General features: G+C 38.2%; 1 protein-coding gene across 1 annotated transcript in view; it reads right to left on the bottom strand.

Annotated features, from left to right (window-relative positions):
* NALCN (sodium leak channel, non-selective) overlaps positions 1-24,893 on the bottom strand; it is a 346,536-nt gene that overhangs the window by 30,428 nt on the left and 291,215 nt on the right. Inside the window, exons 19-34 of the mRNA XM_067536921.1 lie at positions 23,752-23,853; positions 23,248-23,317; positions 21,934-22,025; positions 21,651-21,773; positions 20,397-20,453; positions 19,939-20,059; positions 19,707-19,838; positions 18,103-18,270; positions 16,154-16,258; positions 12,611-12,717; positions 10,135-10,255; positions 9,953-10,051; positions 6,247-6,340; positions 5,601-5,707; positions 5,128-5,202; positions 813-932 (exon numbers count right to left, since the gene is read on the bottom strand). Of these exons, the coding sequence (XP_067393022.1) occupies positions 813-932; positions 5,128-5,202; positions 5,601-5,707; positions 6,247-6,340; positions 9,953-10,051; positions 10,135-10,255; positions 12,611-12,717; positions 16,154-16,258; positions 18,103-18,270; positions 19,707-19,838; positions 19,939-20,059; positions 20,397-20,453; positions 21,651-21,773; positions 21,934-22,025; positions 23,248-23,317; positions 23,752-23,853 (1,693 nt within the window). The remainder of the gene's footprint in view (positions 1-812; positions 933-5,127; positions 5,203-5,600; positions 5,708-6,246; positions 6,341-9,952; positions 10,052-10,134; positions 10,256-12,610; positions 12,718-16,153; positions 16,259-18,102; positions 18,271-19,706; positions 19,839-19,938; positions 20,060-20,396; positions 20,454-21,650; positions 21,774-21,933; positions 22,026-23,247; positions 23,318-23,751; positions 23,854-24,893) is intronic.

Here is a 24,893-nt window from a genome sequence, read left to right as displayed (position 1 = left end):
TACTCAGCAGTGGGGGGCAAATTGAGGATGCCAGGGACAAAGGGACAGCACAAGGCAGGTTTTCCCCCACAAGAGTGCTTGAGGCAGACCAGAGGAAAGCCCTTCAACAATATAAGGTGGTGACAGCCACAACTGGGGACTGCTGATAAAAGCAAATCAAATCTCTTCTCTCCAGTGATAAGGTGGGGGAGCTCACATTCTCACAAATTAGGGTGTGCTGCCCTTCCCTCCACCTTATTTTTTGCGAGGGAGGGTGGAACTGGCCCCTTGCCTAGACTGGTAAATCTTCTGCCTTCCCGGACTAAATATTGTTCTGTAACAAAATGCATGGACCAGATCCACTGACATGCTTTGGTTCCTTTGTGCTGTTCAACCGTTTAGAACCTCTGCCTTATTTTTCTCTCCAATAACTCCCACCTGGATTCCATCCAGTCTCTCTTCCTTTCTCACCCCTCCAATGAAACTGCCCCTGGCAAGGTCTCCCAGGCCCAGGGCACCAGATTCCTTCCCTTTCCTCATTCTAATTCTTCCTAAGGACTCACTTCCTCCATAAAGCCTGCAGACGCTAAACTAGTTCAGTCAAATATCTTCTCCACCTCAGCATTATAGGAAGGAACCCCCACTAACCCCCGAAATTGTCACCTTCTTTTTGCCTCCCAGGGTATCTTGTCTTATTTGGGTCTTATCTTTAGTTTGTAAACTCCCTGGGGTTGGCAATTGTCTTTATTTGGGTCAGAGATAGCAGTAAAACTGTTGGCGATTAATAAATAAAACCAATAAATGATAATTGGAATTGCAATTGTTGATTTTACCAGTAAGGCGAAGTGAAGTATCACCCATATAACACCCAGGGATGTCACCAAAAGATCATATCGATTTCTTCTGCTTTGCCAGAAGCCAGCAGGTGACATGGCAATAATCTTCATTGTGACCTAGAGAACAATAAAGATAGTCTTTCTAATACAAATTCATAGCAAAATGTTATTTTTCACTATAAGAACGTCTGGTCCCTAAAATGTTTTGGTAGTGTTCTACTTGTAGACTTGTTTTAAATAAGTAGGAATTTTAATAGTTAAACAAAAGGTTAGTATGAAGGTAGAAAATGATTAAGCTGATGATGCATAACTAAAAAATTAGGCATGTGTGTATGAAGTGACTGAAGTATATATTCATGCCAATTTCACATAAATACATTTAAATCCAAGATTATAACTGTATTATATGTACCGCAAGTGAAATTAAAAGCAACGTTATTTTTCCTGTTGCAAACGTTTTCTGTTTTAATTCTGGTGAACTCCATCTGTGCTCAACAGCACTGGAATTATAAGTGTCCAGTTTTGGGCCCCCCACTGCAGAAAGGATGTGGACGAATTGGAAAGAGTCCAGGAGAAAGCAACAAAAATGATTAGGGGTCTGGAGCACATGACTTATGAGGAGAGGCTGAGGGAACTAGGCTTGTTTAGTCTGCAGAAGAGAAGAATGAGAGGGGATTTGATAGCAGCCTTCAACTACCAAAAAAGCGGTTCCAGGGAGGATGGAGCTAGGCTGTTCTCAGTGGTAGCAGATGACAGAACTAGGAGCAATGGTCTCAAGTTACAGTGGGGGAGGTCGAGGTTGGATATTAGGAAATCTTTTTCATTAGGAGGGTGGTGAAGCACTGGAAGGGGTAACCTAGGGAGGTGGTAGAATATCCATCCTTAGAGGTTTTTAAGGCCTGGCTTGGCAAAGCCCTGGCTGAGATGATTTAGTTGGGGTTGGTCCTGCTTTGAGCAGAGGGTTGGACTAGATGTCCTGCCGAGGTCTATACTAACCCTAATATTCTATGATAAGGATGGAAGAGAAAATAGCATGGGCCAGGGGTATTTTTTACTAAAAGTCACAGGCAATAAACAATAAATCACAAAAAGTTACACGCAGTAATTCAGACTGAAAGGGTTGACTTTTCTTATATAGTTCATGATGCCACAGGCAGGGTGTTTAAGAATAGGTTCTGTTTAGAAAGGATAACAGTATTTATACAAGCCATGCAGAATAGCTACAAAAGAAGGCTTAGCTTTGCACACAGGTCAGTTCTTAGCTACACATACCAACTGATTAAGTGTTACTAAAGTATATCATATAAAAGAAATAATAATTAGGCACTAGCCTCTCTGGTTTTATATCCCAGGTTTCAGTACTGACATTCAGCAATATTTGTTAAATTCCCAAAGGATCAATTGTATTTAAAGTGACACTTGTTTAGGCTAAAATATGACACACTCTTCACTTGCCTGATAGTACATTCCTCACATAGGCCTGACTGGAAAGCGCAGGCCAGAGTCCAATTTTTATAATCTGTGGCGGAATGTCTTTCAGTTTCCAAGTATCTATTTTTTTTGCGGTATTTCTCCATTCCTCCCATTTCACAAACTGAAATTCCCCAGTTAGCAGGATACAATAGCTCCACCTACCAGGATTTTTAAAAAATTGTCTACCACAGGCAGGTGTACATTTTCTCTTCCCACAAGTCTTTTCAGATATTTCATTGTAAATGGGGCCCATCTGATATACATCTCAGCCATCCCTAAAGCCATGTCCCATAGTTAAGGCTACTATTTTGGCAGGGGTATTTTTTACTAAAAGTCACAGACAGGACACAGGCAATAAACAATAAATCACAGAAAGTTACACGCAGTAAATCAGTTTTCACTACATCAATACAGAAGCTTTCAAATTGCCTATTAAACTCAGGCTGAAGCCTAAGCCCTGCCACCTGGGGCTGAAGCTGGAGCCTGAGCAGTGCTGAAACTGAAGCTGAAGAACTCATGGCTCTCTCTTAAAATCACGGAATCTGTGACAGAATTGTAGCCTTACTCGCCATATCCTATATTTTTCAGGATTACAGCTAAAATAATTGAGGTCTCAAACAAAGTTTTTCCACTGATTCTATGGCCACTCATACTGATTTTGCAATGGAAATGTGGTTCTCAGATACCAACATATTTCCCTATACTTATAACAGGAAATAAATAAAATATCAGATTGTGTTGAATTATGATATAAAGCAGTGGTTCTCAACCTTTTGGCTCGAGGGTCAGTTATCATTTTTACAACCATGAAGGGACACTAGTCTCCGCAACAGCACCCCACCCCCCACTGCAGCCAGATGGAAGGAGTCCTCGCTGATCTCCCGCCTCTCTGGCTGCAGCAGGGAAACGGCACACATCCTGTAGCCCCATGTGCTTCACCTGGGTCCCTAGGCAGTGGCTCTCTTCTGCAGCCAGCGGGATGGGAGATCAGTGCTCTCCTCCCTCTGGCTCCATCCGGGACTCCAGGGCCTAGGGACACAGGTGGAGTACTTAGGTGTGCTCCCTGCTACAGCCAGAAGGAGGGGAGCGCTGATCTCCCATTCCCTTGGCTGCAGCAAGGAGCCTGCAGCGGTCTTGTAGGTCTGCAGCAATGTGCTCTGCCTCGGTCCTTAGGCAGAAGCTCCCTTTTGCAGCCAGTGGGAGGGGAGCGGCGGGCCACTATGAAAGACCCCACAGGCCACTTTTGGCCCCTGGGCCACGGGTTGGGAACCACTGATATAAAGACTCATAACCTTGTGAAGAATTCTATAGAATGGTAAAAATATAAAACCCTATAGAAAGGATATCATTATGTAATTCTATAAAATAGCTAAAATGTAAAGGTTGCTTAGGCTTTACTTTAAGCCTTCCCATTTGATGTGTAGCAAAGTGGGCCTTTTTAGTTGCCATCTCCTTTCTTAGGCACACAGAGGAGCTTGAGTTCTCTGATTACTAGACTGCATTATTGGCAGATGTTTCCAGACAGAGTTGTTTCTACATTAGGGATAAAATCTTGACACAGATCAATTTACTTTTATTTCTTTTCCCTGTAAATCTTGTACACTGAAAATGTCATAGTTTGTATGTTCAGATTTTCTTTAGTCCAAACAAAACCCTTTTGAAATTCTGGGATATTGTTTGTTTCCACAGCGGAACAAGAAAGTAGGAATATCTAAAGCAATCATTACTTGGTGAATTAAAAACTGTCCATGTATCCTACAAATCAAGATATCTTGTCTGGGATAGTGGACAGTACCAGAAGTTTCTGGTGCAAAATATTTTTAGTGGAATTATGAAATAAGCGAACAATAAGAGGAAGTTTATCACCAACTCCCATAAGTTTGTGATTGACTTACAATCTGAAATATGACAATTTTATATCTATTCTAATTTTTCATTTTATTCAGTATATCTACATTATTACCTATATAAATATATAATCCTTTTCTGTATCGTACTAAGCTCTCAGACTCATTCATATCATCTGGAAATGAATTCCACAGGTTAATTAGGTTTACAGAACTGATTTTGGTTGCAAGTGTTTTCCAGGTTGCTAATTAAGGAATCCCACCTCCTTCTTTTCACTGCTTGTACAAAATATTGTCTTTTAAGATGGGAGAAGAAGAGTTATATATGAAAAAGGAAATTATATGCTAATAGTTATGTTTGTCATAGTCATCTCACATTATATCCCTGTTATATAACCTTTACTTTTCTATGCACATATCTATATATCACCTGTAATTCTGTTGATTTTAGTTTGCATTTTAACTGACCCAGGGAAAGTAAATGGATACACACACAGATGCTTACAAATATATGTGTTTTCTATGACTAACAGTCTTTTTGCCTTCCGTTTTCTCATGGTGTCACATTTAAACAGACTGAGGATGAAATCTGCCCTGTGCAGAAGAATCAGACACAAGGGGCATGTTTTAAGCTAGACTTCCCAGGTAGCTAGGCCCTGTGTTGCTTCACTGCACAGAACACCTTTTGCTGCTCTGTTTTATAAATTCACTGAAATACCCATTCTCACTGCTATACATCCCCAGGATGAAATTGTCTATGTTGCAGATGCATGGACTGAAAAGGATACAAAAGTCAACATTTTGGGACTGTAGCCCCACAATAACACCCATTTCTTCAACACAGACTCAAGCACCAGTCATTTGAGAAGCCCCACGGATATGTAGCCTGAAATTAAAACTTTATAAAAGTAGAGAACAGTAACCCTAGAACCAAAATAAAATATACAAAACCTAGTCTGACTTTGAAGAAACTATTAAATATATTACTGTACCTCTAGGACAAAAATGAAGGTGAAAACAACGGACATTGTTGCTAAAGGAACAGTCACTGGATCTTCGACATCCCACTGAAATGGAACAAAGACAGTAGATCGTAAAACAGACATAAAAATCTATTTCCCACTTTAATTTTTATGTCAGTGTTTATTTTTGTCATAGATTCTTTTTTTAAAGCAAATAACACATTAAGGCAGGAATGGCACATGGGTGTATCTTTCATTTTATATGCAGTTACAGTTAAATGAGAAATTAAAAATAGTGGCTAGCTTGTTAATTGGTATAAACTTGTGCAGCTCCAGAGACTTTAGTGGAGCTGCACTGATTTACACCAACTAAGGATCTGGCCTGCTGTATTTAGAAAGATTATATTTTCAGCAGTTCATTACTAGCTATAGCCTGATATACAGCTGACTATTTTAAAACCTGTCCCACCATTGTTAAAAGATGCTGTAATAAACAAAAATACCTTCACTGAAAGCAATACAGATTGGGCCAGAACAAGCACAGCAATAGTCCTCTTAAAAAATGGATGCTGCGTTATATCATACATTTTTCCTCTAAAGCCATCGTTATCTGAAAAGGAAGGAGTTAAACAAGAAGAATTAAAATGCATACCATGGTATTTTTTCCTTCCTGTTTCTTGACATATTTTTCTTGTTTGTAAATGGTAACCTAATCCTTGCCTAATTTTGAAATATATTTCTAATTTTCTGCTACAGTTTCACATATCAAATAGTGCTTCTGAACATGTAATTTCAAATACTGAACACCAATGTTGCATGAAGGCTTTGGTGGTGGTAAAGCAAGGGCATCATTCAATTGCTGTCAAGTTAATACAGTCCATTCATATCATTAACATGCAACTGCAAATAAATTTAATTTAAAATTCATTTTTTTCATTAAGGCTTATCCTAAAACCATTGAAGCACAACCTTTTTGGGGTTGATTTTAATAGCCTTATGCAGAGATCTGTAGTTGGAGCCTGTTTCCACATTAACTTTTGCACAGCCCCCCAGTGGCCTAACGATTACAATTTTAATTTGAATCTTAAACTCCTGGGGAATTATGAACACTAGGGCTCAACATGAATCAAATCAGAATATCTTTGATACCCGGACGAGGTGGGAGATGAAGAGGTTGTGCTATCTTCAGTCTGCTCTTTAGATCTTCCCACCGTCTCTGATCTACAGTCAGTAAAGCTGTACCCTTAACAGAGAAAAACAAGACACTTTTGTCATATAAAATCTTAAACATTTAAACGTTGTACATATGAAAACAACAACTTCCCTTGGTGCTTAAAATAAAGTTACATACTCAACTCTCTTTAAATAACACAGTATTTGGGTAAAGGAGTCAGAGTATCAGCCTTGCACTCAAAAAGATTTCCAAATGCACTAACTGTGAGTTTCTGGGACTCAACGCAGAAAGCTCAGTTGTTGCTCTTTGTAGCAGCAGCCCAGTGGGGGTAGGGAAACACTGCAGGAAGTCTTCCATTTGACTGAAAACCATTTGCCAGGGAGCACTGTTTTAAACAGTGGTCGATTCTATCTGGACTTTTTTGGAGAAAATCCTGTAGCAAGGTATTAGCTTGTCAGCACTGCTCTAGCTTGTCAGGGAACAAGCCTTCTACAAAAGCACTACAGCCACACTTCCTATGCTTGAAGTGTAACTGAAAGAAAATTAACATGTACCTTGAGTCCACAACATTTTCCAGAAAGGAAGCCTAAGAAGTGGAGATATGACTTTGGGGTAAGTAATAATAAAGAGCACACACGTAAGCATTTTGATAGCATAGTACAAAGTACACTATTTAAAATTATCTTAAGACATAATAAGGTCCTTATAACATCAGAGAACTGTAAAATCTCATGCCGAGGGTTTGGAGCTGGAAAAGCAACAGACATTTTAAAGGCAAATGTCACAGATTTCTCTCCCTGACATATGGCCCCTTTGCCGAAACAAAGCTTTGTGAGCAGTGGTACAATCCTCATGTCTTATTAGACTCTGGAACAGTGAGTCAGACAAACTGGTGGCTGTCCTGCTAATAAGATCAAAAAAGTTCCCTTTGTAGTGGACATAATCTCTTTATGGAATTGTGTCCCCAACAGATGCCCTGGGAAGATACACCCTAAAATATGACACAGTTAAAGAGACTGATAATTATAATACTTATTAACTCTTGTTGTTAAACCAAAAGAATCATACATCTAGGAAATACGAAATTAAAAAGGTATAATAAAAAGATTAATAAGAACTAATGGATTATTGGAAAGTTTTCATTACAGCAAAAATAAAATGTAGTAAAATAAAGATAAAGCTTAGTGAAATTTAAAAACAACCATGTCACAGACTCTAGATTTGTGTCTCAGGAGCTTTCTACCTCACCACCATTTTTGTCAAGTGAGAAACTCAAAGAAGGACTGTATGGTTCATTGCTTATGGACCAAACTGAGACCATGCCTAAATTCATACTTCAGTGCACCTGCATCTGCTGACGACAGATCTGAATTTGGTCCTATATCTCTTCAGGTCCAATCACTACTCCTTTCTCTGCAGGACTGATGCTAAATTATTCGTATAAAAGTGCCCCAATTTAATTATTTAAAATACCTCACACAGATCCTTTGTGTCGTAGGATGTTTCCTGCAAAGGCAATGTGAGTAAAGGGCATTCAGCATCTTCCAGGGTCAGCCCTTTGTTTAGCACATCCAGAAAATATTTATGAAGAGCGTCTGCTTTCTGTGACTAATTTCAATTTTTTAAAATAAAAAATCCAAATTCCAGAAAAACAAAACATTTTGGCCAAACCCCAAAATATTTGTATTTGGATATGCTACCATATTGCCTCATGGAAGTGGTAGTATGATTGCCTCATGCCCCATTCTTTTCCATCTACTGGGCTTCCCAGCCTAACTGCATCTCCCAGGATGCATCATCGTCAGTGACTTCTTCTCCCACCCACACACAATGCACTGTCTCCCCTCTCCAAGATGGGAGACTATAGTGCATCACGATGTACCCTGACCAGAGGGTCTGCACTACAGAGGAGAATGGGAGCATGGGAAACCTGAACTACAACTCCTATGAGGAGCGCGTCAGCATTTCCAAATCAAAATATTTTAGTTTTTGGTGGAATTGTTGGTTTGCAAGCAAAATATTTAGTTTTTTTAATTGTTCCCTCCCCCCCCAAAGAAAAAAATCAAGATTTTCTGTGTGAAATCATCCCTACCACATGTTCAAACCAATTCCACTATCAAAGTTACTGTGAAATGCCAACAATTTGGCCATGTATTTTTAAGAGGATGACATTTAGGTATTTTTGCCCCTTTCTTGGATTAGATTTATAATCATCACCATCCACAGCTTCATACAAGATCAATTTCTGGCTATTTCAAGAACTTGTCAGAGTACTTGAATAATGGCTCATATCAGACATTTAGAGACATGTTTTACTGTGGGTAATTAACTAAAGAATAGGCATTCTGAACTTGATCTTGTGAAATGTTGAGAGCCTCCTGAGAAGTCAGAGTGGGAGTTAGGGACCTATACAGGAGATGCATAGCAATTAACAAGATGAGGCCTATTGTCTGCATATCATAATACAGAAAATCAAGTGGACTCTCTGTAAAGATGTCTCCCTATACCCCACAAATTGGGGTCAGAAATTTGCGATGGGTACTTTTTGAGTCTCAAAGTCACAGGAAAAATGTACCTGTGTTCCTCACATTAGAATACTAGAAAGACAAAAGGCTCACCTATAGTTCTGAGGATTCAAATAGGTGGTTAATCAATCAACGTCAAACATCATGTAGAAGGGTACCACAAAAAATTACATTTCTTCCTTCCACATGCATATGACTGTAATGAGTAGATATAACTCCAGAAAAAGTTTGAAGGAGAATTAAAAAGACATTTTGAGCTAGATGTATTCAGATAATGTGATGATGGAGCCACATAAACACTTAGATAATACACAGATACATTGAGGAATACAAGAGACATCTTGAAGGAAGTTAACAATTCAGATCAAGGTAAATTTCAGTTACTTCTAACCGAAAACCAGATTGCTCAATTTTTTTTCAAGCTTTTGCTGAAAAATATGTTTTTGGATAAAGCTGGCAATTTCTAAAGCAAAGTAATATAACTAAACAGAGTTACAAAAGGGACCAAATTAAAAAAAAGGCTTATAAAAACCTGGTTGCAATCCTGACATTGGAAAACTTCCAATTTTGCCTACTTGATTAATCTGCATTTGGTCCTCACTTTTGGTGCCTCTGGAGTTGAAGTTTGGCCGTCTCATGTCCCCATTCTTCTCTATCAGCTGAATTCCGCAGCCAGACTAAACCTCCTATGATGCACCACGGCCGTGACTACCTCTCCCTCTCCCTTATGCATTTAACATGAATGATTACATTTTATCTTTCTAAAAGTACATCAGATTCATATCAACATAAAAATAGGAGAGCCTCAGTCTCAGCTATAGTGTGTATTGTTCTAGAAACTGTAATGTTTTACTAGACTATACACTTTTATTTTTGTTTGAACAACAGAGAATTAACTTTACATTTGACTGTCTATTTCAGCTTTTAAACACTACCACCTGCCTGGAAAAAGGTGTGTAACTTGAATATGGAGTACTGGATCCTGAAGTAATATGATCCTAAGGCAATAATGAGGTAACTTCTTGAATTGTAACTTTCTTACATTAGCAACACCACATCTTATTATTTTACAATGCACAATGTGTCATATGAAATTTAAAGCTAACAAAGAAGTATGAAACTTTTCCCATGTAAGATACAATAAGTGAATCATTACCTTATTTTCATTGAAATTAGCAATGACAACTCCAACAAAAAGGGTCAATCCAATCATGCAGCCGAGGAACACAAAAACATGAATATAGATTCCATGGATCTGCATACGTGAAAAATATGATTATTCTCAAAACAAATTCAGCAGGTTTTGAAGTGTTAACAGGATTTGATATGCTTGCTTACCGGACCCACGCGATGAATAATGACATCTCTGACTTCCACCCAGCCTTTTAATGAAAGAACTTCAAATAGTGCCAACATGGCATTCCCCACATTGTCAAAATTAAAATTCCGAGGATTTGCCCTGAAATAATAGTAAAGGAATGAATGCACTTTATCTTCTGTTAAGATGGATCTCAGGAATTTTACTGTAGCCCCTCTAAGTCTGAAGTATACAACCCCACACTATACAAAGTTACTAATCATATAAAGAAACTCTTTGTATTTGTGTTATCTCTCAACTTTTCTTTCCCTATCTACTTAGTTTTTCTTTATATTCTATGTTAGTCTGAGATTGCAAACTCTTTTGGGACAGTGTCTGTGGCATTGTCTAAATTTCTACAAAATATCATGCAAGATTCTGAATAATAATAATACTTTGAAATAATAATACTTTGAAAACTGAAAAATTACTCATACCCCACTTAATTTCTAAATCTTTATAATCTCATATTTATTGATAAGATGAACTACTGTAAAAATGATAAAGCTTATGACATGAAAGTAAATTGCCAGAACTTAGCCATCATGAAAAAATGATGGCTGATGACACTGGAAGAAACAAAGTTAAATCATACAACCCTGCTAAAAAACAGAATTTTCAACAGTGCCCATGTGATTTAGGCTCCTGATTTAGTCAGTAGGTGCTTCTGCAAATATTACCTCTTATTCAGATTATCAAGATATTGCTAGTCCAAAGAGAAATATTAAGGAGAGGAAATCACAGGATTTCTCAGCCTTCGGAGATAACATCCTTTGTGTCAGCCAAGATTCCAAAGGAAAAAACGCCATTTGAATATTATAGTATCCACTAGAAATCAGTTTTTAAAAGATAGCTGTCCAGTCCCAATCACAGATAGATTTTCCAAAAAGCTTCACCTCAGCTACCACTCAGGCACCAGAATAAGTAGCTAGATTTTCAGTTTCCCTACCAGATTAACATGTTGGAAAATCCGGCCATTAAGGCTATGCCTATAATATGAGCTAGGGGTGTGATTACCCCACTCATGTACACATACTCGCGTAGCTCAAGGAGAGTTAGTGTGAGTATAAATAGTAGTGCAGCTGTGGTAGCCCTGACAGTGGCAGCAGAGGCCTGGCTTAGCTGTGCCGAGTACAAACCTACTTAGCTGTGCCTTCATTGCCAGTATCCCTGGTACTGCAGCTACACTACTATTTATACTTGTGCTAGCACTTATTGAGCTACCATGAGTATGTGCACACAAGCTGAGAAATCACACCCCTAGCTTGAAGTACGGACATAACTCCCACCGTGACACAGGCTACCAGGTAACTGGGCTCTTGAAAATCTGGTCCTACAAGGCCAACAGTGGGATTTACCTCCTTGAGGTAATGCATTTTCTCCAGTGACAAAAAAAAAAATCTCCAAACTTTATAGTTTTGCTGATTAAAATATTTCTAGTTATTTCTGGATCACGCTGAAGTGAATTGAATTTGCTTACTCACAGGATTTCTGCTTTCAGAATTTATCTGAAGCATACAGAAGCTGAAAGAGTTCTGCAGATGCCACTGCTTCACTGACTGTTCAAATCACAGTGTATTATTTCATTAGTGTAGGAGGGCTCTGAACCTTCCCCTGCTAGCATGCTCTTTTACCCACACTCACTCACTTAATTAAAACAATTTTAGCTGTTTGGCTGAATTTGCAAAAAGCGAAACAACCTCCTTTCAAAACATAAGCAATTAAAGACAATTTTCACACAACATTTCCAGGTGTTGTCAAATCTTAAATCGACAATGTCAGAATAGAAATCATAGATTTATTGTTGACATTAAAATCATTGTCGCATCTGAGATACCACAGTATTTCTCTGTGTGTAAAATACAAAATATCAGATCCAGTAGTAGGCAGCATAGTCTACTCTAGTGGACACTGGACTGGCAGTCAGGAGACCTGCACTCTACGCCTGGCTCTGCTACTGATTTGCTCTGTGGCCTGGGCAAGTCACTTCCCTTTTGTCTGTCTTGTTTATTTAGATTGAAAACTCTTCAAGGCAGGGATGTCTTCCAGTATGTGTTTATGCAGTACTTAGCACTATGGAGTCACAGACTCTGTTGGCGCTTCTAGGTTCTACTGTAATAATAATGATGATATCAAATATTGTGGCATGGTAACTACTGGTAAATTTGTATTGAGCTTTAATGACAACCACTGTATTTTTCCTTCCATGTGTAATTAATAACACTGTAGATTATTAGAACTGGCAGGGTTTTAAAAATCTGTTTTATTTTTCCCCATTTATGCTATTCTGTTTGCCTTTCCTGCGTTTCCCTCAGGTTGGTAGGGAAACTGGATTTGTCTGTTTGTCATCAGTTTTATTTATTAGTTCCAGTGGTACAATGCTGCAGTTTTTAGGTCCTGTACTAGATTAACAACTGAACTATCTGAAGAAAGACTGGCCAAATTACCAGTACTCACCAGACTCGTGGCACCCAAAATCCAGGCTTTTTCTCTCCAGGTCTTAGCTTTAAATTCAGATTTTTTGAAACACTTACATTTATTCTGAAGATGCCATGACAATCTTCCTATAGTAAAATAAAACACATCAGGTGAAATATGGGCCTGAAGAGAGGTGAGGACACTGCACAACAGAAACAGCAGAATAAATAAGGCAGCATGAAACAGTGTAAATGGAACAAAAGGGTTATTTTTAGGTACTGGATTAATAGCACTGGAAACTGAATTCTTTCATCTGCAGGAAAAATACAGCATGAGCTGTTACAATGCAGAGTCACCACTCTGCACTGCAAGCCCCCCTCCAAGACTGAGATGGCTAGTAAAGCTGCAAGTTCGTTCAGCCTCTTTTCTGAGATAGTCATGGTGTTTACATGATGCTGATACCTCTTCATTGCAAATGGAATGATGCTACTAATCTGCTTCACACAGGTCACATAACACTGGCTGGTACTTTTCATCACTATCAACCTGGACTGGATTTTAACTAGTGATCCAGGAGTGCTAGGTGTCATAGCCCATTTCCAGTTCCTTGCGCTGTCCAGTCCTTCAAGGCTGGAATGTCATTAATTTTGTATTTTTCTCATGTCTTCTCCAAATGCCTGGAACTCCCAATCTTCTCTTCATTCAAACCATTTCCTAAAACACCTTCTCCAGTGACTTTTCTTCTAATTCTTACAATCATAACCTCCCAAAGACAGAAGTGTGTATTGTAAAAGAAAGCAGGAAAAAGATATGGAACTGTAATATACCGAGACATCGATTCCAGAGTCATGGCCAGAAAAGATTCATGACAACCAAATGAGAAACTGTTTCCAGGGATTCCATCACACATCACAGGTTTGACAATGAACCCACTGTCTGTGGAGAAAGGACTTTGGAAGTTTTATTCCATGCTGCGTTGATCCCCAGGTAGTTCAGACATGATCAATAATATTATGGGGGAAATCCTGGCCCCAGTCAAGTCAACTGGAATTTTGCCATTGACTTCAATGGGGCAAATTTTCACGCTATGTTTCTTACTGTGCCCCTGATCCTGCATTGCTGGTTCCTTTGCTGATGCAGAGGCCCACTGAAGTTAATTAGGCTCCATGCCTGTACAGGTGTTGTACCTATGGAGCAAGTTGCCAGATCAGGGCCTATACTGCTTTGCTGCTGTTATTTAAAGAGTTCCCAGTGCCCAGACTATAATAGCCTGTGTTGGAAACACTGGCTTTCCTTTTTGAACTGACATTTTCTGCCCCAAAGTAATTGCACCACAATTACTGGTTCTTAGACATGTCAGTGATCCCAACCTTTTTCTCAGTTAGTGAAAGTGGAAAAAGAGAGGCCAAATGAGGGCTAGGTTAAAAATTTGGCTATGAAGCTGGATGCCCTGTTTGTACTCTAACTGTATTATCTGTCTAATTTAAGACTCAATTATGTTACTTAGGCATGGCCCTGCACGGACCTGGGGGCGTCTCCAGGAGGAATTCTGTCTCAGTGAAGCTCCTTCCCTCCCTGAGCTCTCTGATGAGGATGTGCACCACTCTCGGGGATAGTACAGTCTGCTTCTCCTGGTGCTATAGGCACATCTTCCTGGTAACATGGCAGGTAGCCCCACTGCCATGTCTCCTTTGGGATAATCTGTATCCCTAACAGTGTAGGCAGGAAGTCTATGGGAAGTAGGCAGGAAGTCTATGTGTATGGGAAAATTAGTATAGCCAAACTTTTCAAACGTGGGATATTAAAGTCAGGCTCTTAAGCCCACATTTAGGCTCCTAACCAAAAAAGAATCTGATTTTCTATGGTGCTGAGCACCCCCAGAGGGTCATACTGACCTCAGGAGAGATGGGGATGCTCCACATCTCTGAAAATCAGACCACTTTGCTTAGATGCACAAATAAGGCATTGGGGTTGGGTTTTCAAAAGTGCCTAAGAGACTGAAGATCACAAGTCCCACTGACTTTCTAGGGGAAGTGGGATTTTTAAAGTGCCTACAGGTTTTAGGCGAGGTCTATACTAGAAACTTACATTGGTATCACTACGTTGCTCAGGGGTGTGAAAAATCCACACCCCTTCAGCAACAGAGTTATATTGACCTAACCACTGGTGTAGACAGAACTAAGTCAATGGGAGAATTCTCCTCTCAACATAGCTACCATCTTTCAGGGAGGTGGATTAACTACGCTGATGGGAGAAACCCTCCCATTGGCATAGGTAGCATCTTCACTGAAGTGCTACAGCAGCACAGCTGCAGCGTTTTAAGTGGACACCTGCCTTTGGGAGATCAAATCCCATGGAAAGTCAGTGGGGCTTATAAAATCATAGCAATGTAGGGCTGGAAGAGACTGTGAGAAATAATCTAGTTCACCCACCATATTGAGGCGGGGCCAAGTGCACCTAGAATATCCCTGAAAGATGTTTGTCTAACCTGTGCTTAAATACCTCCATTGACAGGGATTCCACTGTTGGAAGCCTCTTCCAGAGATTAACTATTCTTCTAGTTAGAATTTTTTCTTACTATCTAACCTAAATCTCCCTTGCTGCAGATTTAACCCATGAATTCTCATCCTACCTTCAGTGGACATGGAGAACAATTGATCACTGTGCTCTTTGCAACAGCACTTAACATATTTGAAGCCTGTTACGAGGTCCTCCCTGAGTCTTTCTCAAGACTAAACATGCCTAGTTTTTTTAACTTTTCCTCATAGGTCAGGTTTTCTAAATCATTCATCATTTTTGTTGCTCTCCTCTGGAGTCTCTCCAATTTGTCCACATTTTTTCTAAAGTGTGGTACCCAGAACTGGACATAATGCTAAAGATGAGACCTCACCAATGCCAAGAAGAATGGAATAATTACTTCTCGTGTGTTACATACAACACTCCTGTTAATGCACGCCAGAATGATACTGCCTTTTTTGCAGCTGCCTCACATTGTTGGCTTATATTCAATTTGTGATCAACTATAAACCCCAGATCCTTTTCTGCAGTATGACTACCTAGACAGTTATTCCCCATTTTGTGGTTGTATATTAGATTTTTCCTTCCCAAGTGTAGTACTTTACACTTATCTTTACTGAATTTCATCTTATTTCAGCCCAGTTTGCTAACTTGTCAAGATCATTTTTATGCTCCTACATCACTTAGGCACTTTTGAAAAAATCCCAACCTTTGGTGCCTAACTGTGGGTACATAGGTTTGAAAATGTTGGCTTACACTCAGTAAGGCTGGGAGCACATCTTTCTCTACTGCATGCACCTTGCCAGATGCACTACGGGGACTCATCAGGTGATAATGGCTTATTTTCTATTTTCATCTTGAATTTAAAACAACCGTTTTGTTCTAATTGTACAAACTAATACAGAAATCCCTCTTCCACCTTTTTTTTTTTTTTTTTGGATACATGAAATGCCACAGAGTCTCTCTTTTTCATGCTGGAGGCTTGCTGTTTTTCCCACTTGTCTTCTCCATTTCCCGGAGAGGGTGGAACATACTGGTATTTTGAAATAGAAAAGCAGTTCTTACCCTTGCGATGATGTGTGGATCATTGCACTTGGCCAGTTTCCCAGCAAAAAGCTGAACTCCAAAGCTTGCAAAAACAAGCATTAATGTCAGCAAAAGAATGGAGACCTGTGAAATTGAAGAAAATCTAGTTAAACTTTCCTCATGCAGACTAGAGGTGAAGGGCTAGATCCTCTTGTGCAGGCAAGAATGAGCTTTTGGTGGCATTAAGCTTTTACGACAAGAACTCTCCCTGCTCCACTGAGCTTTTAGCCACTGCACTTCCAACTTTCGCTGCTTGGAAGATCTGGCCCCAACATTTTAAAAATGAGTCTCTCCCTCAACTCCTTTGTGTTATGAATTCTGATTTATGCATGATGTGTTATGAATAACAATGCATCATTTTATAATAATGTCTCAATTTAAACTGATATAAGTATTTTTTAAGTTTAAAAGTTTTGTTACCATATATCTTTGGTAATACCATTTCAGCAACTTGAGATATCATCGCATTCCATACTAATTTTGGCTTTCTCAATCAGAGAAGCGCTGATTTTTTTAATTTGTAGATTTTCTTATAAAGCCTAAGCTATTGGCCTTTAGTTTAGGCCCTGATCCAGCAATCACTGGATCTTCTTCTCCTTATTATTTGTATTATGGTAGCACCGTAGGACGTGGTAGCCCAGGACTTCATTGAATTAGGTGCTGTAAAAAACACGCTTGCTTAACTTTAAGCACAGGAAGACTTTTATTAAATTCAACGGGACTGCTCATGTGCTTAAAATTAAGCACGTGCTTATGTACTTTGCTAGATCAGGCATTACTCACTAACATGCGCTGCTTCTGCTGGCTGTCTGACGCTTTAACACCAGAGCAGCTACATGAAAGAGTCTGACATAAATTAATTATGATGTAAATATTTTAACAGATTGTAACAAATATAAAGTAAGTTAAACATTGGCCTTAAACTAACGATCCTTGCCTCTTTATTACGAGATTAGCTTGTGTATTATAACCAAACAATATACATAAATACATAAAACAGTATATAATAAATATGTAAGATAAAATTGAAAGATTTGATTCATAACCCTTATGCCCAGTCTGTCTAAAATCCTATCACACTTTCAAGATCTTGAGACCTGGTACTGGAAAAAAATTCTGGAACAAACACCCACACTTCCCTTGGGGGAACAGAGAAAGAGTTGTTCTTCCTAAGGAAGTAATAATAGGTTCTGGGACCCAACCACTAAAACAGAGATTTGAATCTGGGTCTCCCATGTAAGTGCCCTAACCACTGGGTTATTGGCTATCCTGAACAAGGGTGGGGTGTGGTGGGGTGGGTCAGTCTCTCATTTTTCCAAAAATTTAAAAAAATCTGGTTTTCATTTCGACGAGAAAGAAAACCAAATGCCAAAACGTCAAAAAAAATTTATGAGATAGAATTCTTATTTTTCAGGCAGCTCTACCCACTACCATTTCCAGAGCTGCAATCAGGGGCAGGATTCCCTACAACTGTCTTAGAGCCAGAACTGGGAGTGGCAGAGACTCTCGTCTCTGCAAATCTGATTTTATTTAGGTTTCTGTAGATGAACCAGCTAAGCAGCCTGTCTCTTATCCTCTTCTCCCAGCTGAAACTGTGAGCAGGGGTTATATTATATCTCAGTAATCCTGCTGTCTAAATTTGTACTAAGATATGATGAATAAACAAAGTCACTTGTGAAAGAATTATTACTGCATCCCTTTAAATATGAATGAAAATGCGTGCACTTTATATTGGTAATTTCTATTTTAACTTGTTACCTTTTAAACTCTAATGGCAAGTGTACAATGCATTTTCTCTATGAGGTATAAACAGAGTGCAACTGGTAAAAAAAAATAGTAAAACCCAATGCTGAACTGCAGAAACACATTTTACATCATTACTCTTCTCCATCTTATTTTATCATAGGAACAAAATAACTGGCACATACCAAGAAGATTTCCTTGAAGCCACTAAACAGCTCTCGTACAACTTTCCTCATCTGCGGCACCAGTTTGAAAATGCGAAGGGGTCGGAGACATCGTAGTATCATTAAGAGCTGAGCTCCAGATTTAGCAGGAACATTCTGAGGCATCCAGCAAAGGAATATCAAACTTACCTTGGAGGGGGCGGGGATGTGGAAAAAAGGAGCAATTCAGATTACAAGACATTATTTGAAAAAGTATGATAGAACATTAATCCAAACTTTTAAGTATCCCTTAAAAGATTATAATTGTTCCTTTTGGTGTGTGCTAGTGGGAAGAGAAGGCATATGGGCCCAGATTTTTAAAGGTATTTAAGTGCCTAAAGATGCAGATAGATGCCTACTGGGATTTTCGTGAGGGACTCCTTAGTGGGAGGCACTTTTGAATTAATTAATTAATATTATTTAATATTATTTATTAAATACTAATTAATTAATATTTATTACTCATCCATTGCCACTGGTGGGCATAGTGCTTTACAAAGAAAAAGGAAAGGTGGAATTTAGAGCTGTTCAGAAAATATTTCCATTGCATGAGAAATTCTGACATTTTGCAATTTATTTTTCTTCTGAATCTAAACAAGAAACTGAAATTTTGAAACTTCCTGCAGAACAAATATTCTGATTTGGGACCATCAAAATTCTTTGCTTCAATAAGCTAAAAATGTTTCATTTTGATAGTGTCAAAACATTATAATATTATACACAATATTAAATACAATGTATATGTAAATATATATTAAAGATAATATTTTAATTTAATATAAAAGTCAAAGCTAAAAGAATCAAATCTATAAAGTTGAAATGAAACATTTTTAGCCTGTTGAAATTAAACGTTTTGAAAAACAAAAAGAGAAAGTCAAAATGATTCATTTCAACTTTATCCTGCAAAAAAAGTTTCAATTTCAACACAACTGCCTTTTCCATTGAAATTTAGACCAGATCCACTGAAGTCCTTTCCTTACATATATTTGAAATGCAAGAAATTTCACTAGACAAGTAAAGAGTAAAGGCTAGATTTTCAGGAGCACTACGTCTGGGAGGTAGGCAGTGGAGGAAAGTGATATTTTGCCACTTTTCTGCTGCACTAATCCTGTAGGCAGCCAGGTCTGATTCAACCTCAACATCTTCCATCTGGTAATGGCTCCTTTACACCAGAGGGGGATTGAGGGATGGGATAGGAAGGCAAAGAAGGTATAGTGAAGAGCCAGCTACAACAGCGGATTTCCCTATACAAAAGGGATGGACCAGGGTCCAGGATCTGCATCTAAAGTTGGAGGGAAATGAGGTCAGATGTATAAAATAAATAAATAGATACACGGAGAAAAATTACTTTGCAATTAACACATGCATTTACCACAATTTGGGATGCAAGTGAATATGCAGATACCTAAGTACACTCTTGCAGTTGCAGTTGTCAAGTTTGCATGTGAAACTGTGTGTTCAAATTACCCTCACGCTTCTGTATGATTTAGTTTTTAAAAAACTGGCCCCAAATGTTTAATAAATACATATTCAGAAACATTAAAATTCAAAATGTTACAAAAAAGTATTTAAATATCAAAACTTACAAGATAGATAAATATATCCATGACTCCTCCAAAGTCCCTTATGACAGCTGTTGGTGTAAAAAACAAGCCATCTGCCATAATCTTCAGATTAAGCTCAATGCTCATGAATATTACGAAAACATATTCAGCAATCTGAAATCAAAGTAGAGATCAATCATAATTTAGTAATAAGCAGTGGAGAAAAATAGGATGGTTGTGCTTCATTAAATGTGAATTGATTCAGTAATGATACCTGGAGCGTTGGAGCATGCATAACTCTTCTAAAGGGGGATTCAAACATCATAGAAATGCAGGAGCAGATAGTAACAATGATCATAACCCAATCCAGGTAAGTAACCAATCCTAGCAAATCGCTGTCAAAAATATACAAGGACAATCATTAAAGAGAAACATGACCAGTGTCATCAAATGTCTATTAAACATACAGTATAGCTATGGCATTTCCTGTGAAAAGTCAATTAACTCCAGAAGGAGGAATTTAAAGTTTCACCATGTCAGAAATGCATAGTAAAGCTAAAGAAGTAACAGAACAAACAAATAAAACAAAACAAAACAAAAAACCCCTCCCCACAAACACAAACAGAAAAAAAACCAAACACCGAAAAAAGAGAAATTTTAAGCCAAAAAGTACAATACACATAGATATGCAAAATTTAATCAAACAAGTGAAATTACTTTTGGAATGCTTACTAGAGCTGATGGTATTTGGTATTTTTCACAGCTCCGGTAACAGGATCTGTTTTAGAACTATAAAAATGAAATGAGACATTTAAAATTCAGCAATTTAAATTGCATTTTAGTGGCCATTATTATAATTGTAGTGTGCATGCATCACCTCAAAGCAATTAACTGTCTAACTCAATGCCTGACATCCGTGACATATTCTATAATGATTTAATGCTCAAATCCTATCTCTTATAAAAAAGTTGTTTTAAGTTTTACTTACCCAATTCTAGTGTCAGGTAATTTTAGGACAACATACCAATCAAAACAATTAGCAGCAGTTTAATTTATGGCACAGCTCTGAGCAAGATAGCTCTACACTATCTTTTAGTTTAAAATGTAATTAAATTTGAGTCCAGCTTTTATAATTAATAGCTTACTTTATTAAGTTTTGTTTTTCTGAAAGAAACAACCCACCTGGCACAGAACTTCATATTTCAAAGAGTTTCCCTAAAAGCCCTTTCCTCTTGTATCACAATTCATTGGCCAGATCTTCAGCTGGTGTAAAGTGGCATCGATTTTTTGGTCCAATATTCTTTAATGACTTAGTTCGATAATTTTCTCATTATATTCTCAGATATTTCTCATCTAATTTCTTGACCCTTATATCCACTGATATAACAAGCTCACAAGCCCAACAATCTTCAGCTATAAAACTCAAAATAACCTCTTAATAATATCTTCTAAAACCCAGGTATGGAGAAATTTCTGCTCCCTGTTACATGGTATAACTCTGATTGCCTGCAATGGCAGGTGCACCATGAAACTGAGAACAGGGGAGCACATATACATTCAGAAGAACTCAGTCATAGTGAACTTGGACTGAGCCTTTAACTCTGAGCTGGTAGGTCTTCAGGAAAGCATAGATACCATTCTCTTATCCACTCCTTTCTTCAATCTACTCATGGATGACTGTGATCCTCAGGCTGGCTCACCATGGCTTAAAGTTGGCAGCTGAAGCTTTACCCCTTTCTTCCTACCTCATGCCTGCAGCTTCCCTGCAGGTCCCTTCCTTATCTCATCTCATGATCTTGGACTGTCTGGACCTTCATGAGCTTAAGTGTTTTTTGCCTCCTTTTCTCCAGCAATGAGATTATATCACGGCTAGTTTAACTCCTCACTGCTGTGGGCCTGTTGCACATATTTTCCTTTAAAAATAAATAGACTAGCCCTTAAAGAAAGTATTTGGCCAAACTCACTGTTGAAATATAATACACTCACGCGTTAAAGCGAGCTCGTACAACCACCCGACAAAAGTTCCTGAATCTGTGTTCACGACCAACTATGAAAAGTGGCTTATCAAAATATGGATGGTTCTCTCGTAACTCCTCCTCTTGGACTTTCCTTTTAAAAAATAATACATAGTATATTTAATGTTATATAAAAGACAGCCATAAAAATATCCATTATCATTTTGTTCTTATTTCATTGCAGCTATTAGATTTATTAGATATAAACATTTCAAGCTGCAAAGTGTGTTTTCAGACCTCTGATTTCCAAATACCTTTTCATTTCAGCTTGTTCTTTTTTTTCCTGGATCATCTTGATCTCACTGTCTTCTCTCTGTGCATTTCTGTATCTCACTGTACTAGAATGCTAGAGGCAAAACAATTACTTAAAAATTAGATTTTTTTTTTCTTTTAAAGATGAAAGCAAGACACCGTATTTTACACGGAAACATTCAAATTGTAAAGTCTTCACTTCCAAATGCACTATAAAGCACGTAAGCCAAGCATACTGGATGGTATGTGCTACGGTATATGCTCGGTTATTGTCAGTGAGTCAAATTTTGTTGTTAATTTCCCTTGTGCAAACCCAATGAACTCAACTGTTAACTATTAAAGCAAGGTACTATTGCCGCATTAACTCTTGTCTTTAGTGAGCATCATCTTAGATGTGAAGAGCAAGATTGCGCTCACATAGATGGCATCAGTTCTACTGAGCAGGCTGCATATATTGTTGGTCCAAACACAAGGGGAGAGCAGGATCTGTGAAACAGGTGTGCAGGGAGTGGGTGGAGGGGGCCAGAACTGTCAGAGCCAGTGCAGCTGAGCTGGTTCTAATGGGGAAGCAATCTGGTACCTGCTCAGATTCACAAATGCTTCCTTAGTTTGTTCCTGCCATAGTGCAGCTATGTGCTGACACTTACTTCTGGCCTTAGGCAAAGTAAGAGTAGAAGAGCTGCACCCTTTATTTTTACTTATGCTTTATTTCAGTGCACATCTAGAGAAGAATATGAGAGCATAAAACTAGAGGGTCTGAAAACTCCCGTTTTGGTCTTGAAATTCTCTTTGGCAAAGTCAAAAGGTAAAAATTTGCAGAAGTGAAAATATAATCGATCTTGTGAAAATATGCCACAGTGAAATTTGTGTCTCTTATACCCCTTCAAAGCTGGTAGAAAACTGCAAGGTGTTTGTCCAATAAGTCTCATAGTGCTGATGATATTTTTTAAACTTTTACTGAAGACATCCAAGGTGCTACTTTGCCAAGCTGGTTCCTTTGCTATTTCAAAATGGTGAGTCTGGTAGTTGCCCTGGATGGCAATATAGTGGACCAGTACTGCCTGCAGCTTCAGCAAATTCGCTGTGTAAGCAAGTGTTTCAAAATAAGGAAATCTATCATGTGTGAATATATTGTTTATTCTGAAGATAATGTTAAACAAATTATCATATTTGTTTTCTGATTTCCTAATAAGACCTCAAGCCACAGATTAGAAACTGGATGTTGTAGGCATTAGACTTGTATAAACAGTGATTGTCGTGCATATTTATCTTTCCTATATTCCAAAACTAAAACCATCGTTTTTGTTTGGACTTACATCTTGAGTCAAGGTTTCAAGAGATTTTCCCCTGCTGATTCGCTGGCTGTTGGAACCATGTCTTAGTGACCTGAAACAATCATAATCAATTTGATAGTAAATCTCGAGATTAATTTTTGACCTTTATATGATGGCCATTATAAAGCACTGCTCTCCAGATACACAGTATTTCAAATTCTTACAATTTTTTCTTAGCTTACATAAGAAGCTTTTATGTTCTTCAATTGTCTTTAAGCCTGTCTAACATAAACCAATTTCTTTTCCTTCTGATCTTTAAATTGATAGTTCTGTAGTCAGTGAAGGAAATGACATTTGAAATAAAAAGGCTTTTTCCCCATTTATATATTACAATGAATTTAATTATTGTTACGATAAAAAATGTACAATTTAGTTCTCTGTATGAGTCATTCCTGTTTTAAACAAATCAGATATTGTGCAAGTTTAACTTTATTTATCGCATTTATTTTAAGATTATTTTAAAAAACACTTTTCCTGTCTGTTTACCTGCGCTCTTGCCGTATATGATGCTGGACACTAAGTATTGACCTTTCCTTTGCAGGTTGCCCCTCGAAGGATCCACTCAGCATGCGTTGTCTAGTGCACGCCCTAAAAAGAAATATTGTGATTAGGATAAACAATTGGAACTTCCACCATGAGTAATTTTTTATTATAGCATGAGACCAAATAAATGCATTGCAGGAAACAAACAGACACTCTGTTATTATTTTTGGCAACTGGCACACATAGCTTTGTGGGAATGCAAGAGCACAGCTTCCCAGATAACAACAAATAGGACAATAGAACTATACTAGGGCAGCTCATACTTCCCATAAAATAAATATTCATATTCCCAAAGTCAAATGAGACACCAGTGTCCCTCATCATGTTGTACAATCAATGCCAGGGCTGCAAGGACCTTCTTTATAACCTCTCCCTGCTGGGGCACAGTGTCCCATTTGTGGGTCCCCTTTTTAGGATTTGCTATAGCAAATATGCATCCCCCAGAATCCATTCACATGTATGAATTGGTCAACACACAAATCCACCAAGCCAGTCCTTTGGAAATGATCAGACTTTACTTTGTGAATGTTACTCATGTCATGACTTCCCATTTATTATTAATTAGCATTATGGAAACTTTCAGCTGCATGCTGGCTCTTCACAGGGTAACCACTCTGAAAACAAAGAGAAAGGAAATATTTTTTGTCTTTTAGACTGTAAGCTCCTTGGGGGACAAGGACTTAAATTTCTTATATGTTTGTACTGCGCCTAGCACAATGGGAACCCAACTGGTTGGCAACTACTATATAAAAGTGTAATAATAATTATGTTTATAAGCAATATTATTTTCTCTATAATGAATAGGGAATTCTATAAATACAGGGTCCAATTCAGGACAGTGCCCTTTTCAGGAAAGCATGTACTTAACTTGAAGCATGTGTTTACATCTTATAGCAAACACTTAAATGCTTTCCTAAATGACTGGTGACATAATATGTTTCAGAAGAAAACAGCATACTGAGCCTGGATGCCAGTCAAGAGACAGGTGTCCTGTTTATGAATAAGGAGAAAGGATTGTTCTGATATAGCTAGGACACCCTGAATCCTTCTCTGTAGAGGCAAGTTGACAGTGTTCTTGTCCCATG

Source organism: Emydura macquarii, unplaced genomic scaffold (genome assembly GCF_026122565.2).
Source record: "Emydura macquarii macquarii isolate MOO-44397 ecotype Brisbane River unplaced genomic scaffold, CSIRO-AGI_Emac_v2 contig_3671, whole genome shotgun sequence".
Taxonomy (NCBI): Eukaryota; Metazoa; Chordata; order Testudines; family Chelidae; genus Emydura; species Emydura macquarii.
Note: the sequence above shows the minus strand (reverse complement) of the source record. Positions and strands in the feature narration are given on the sequence as shown.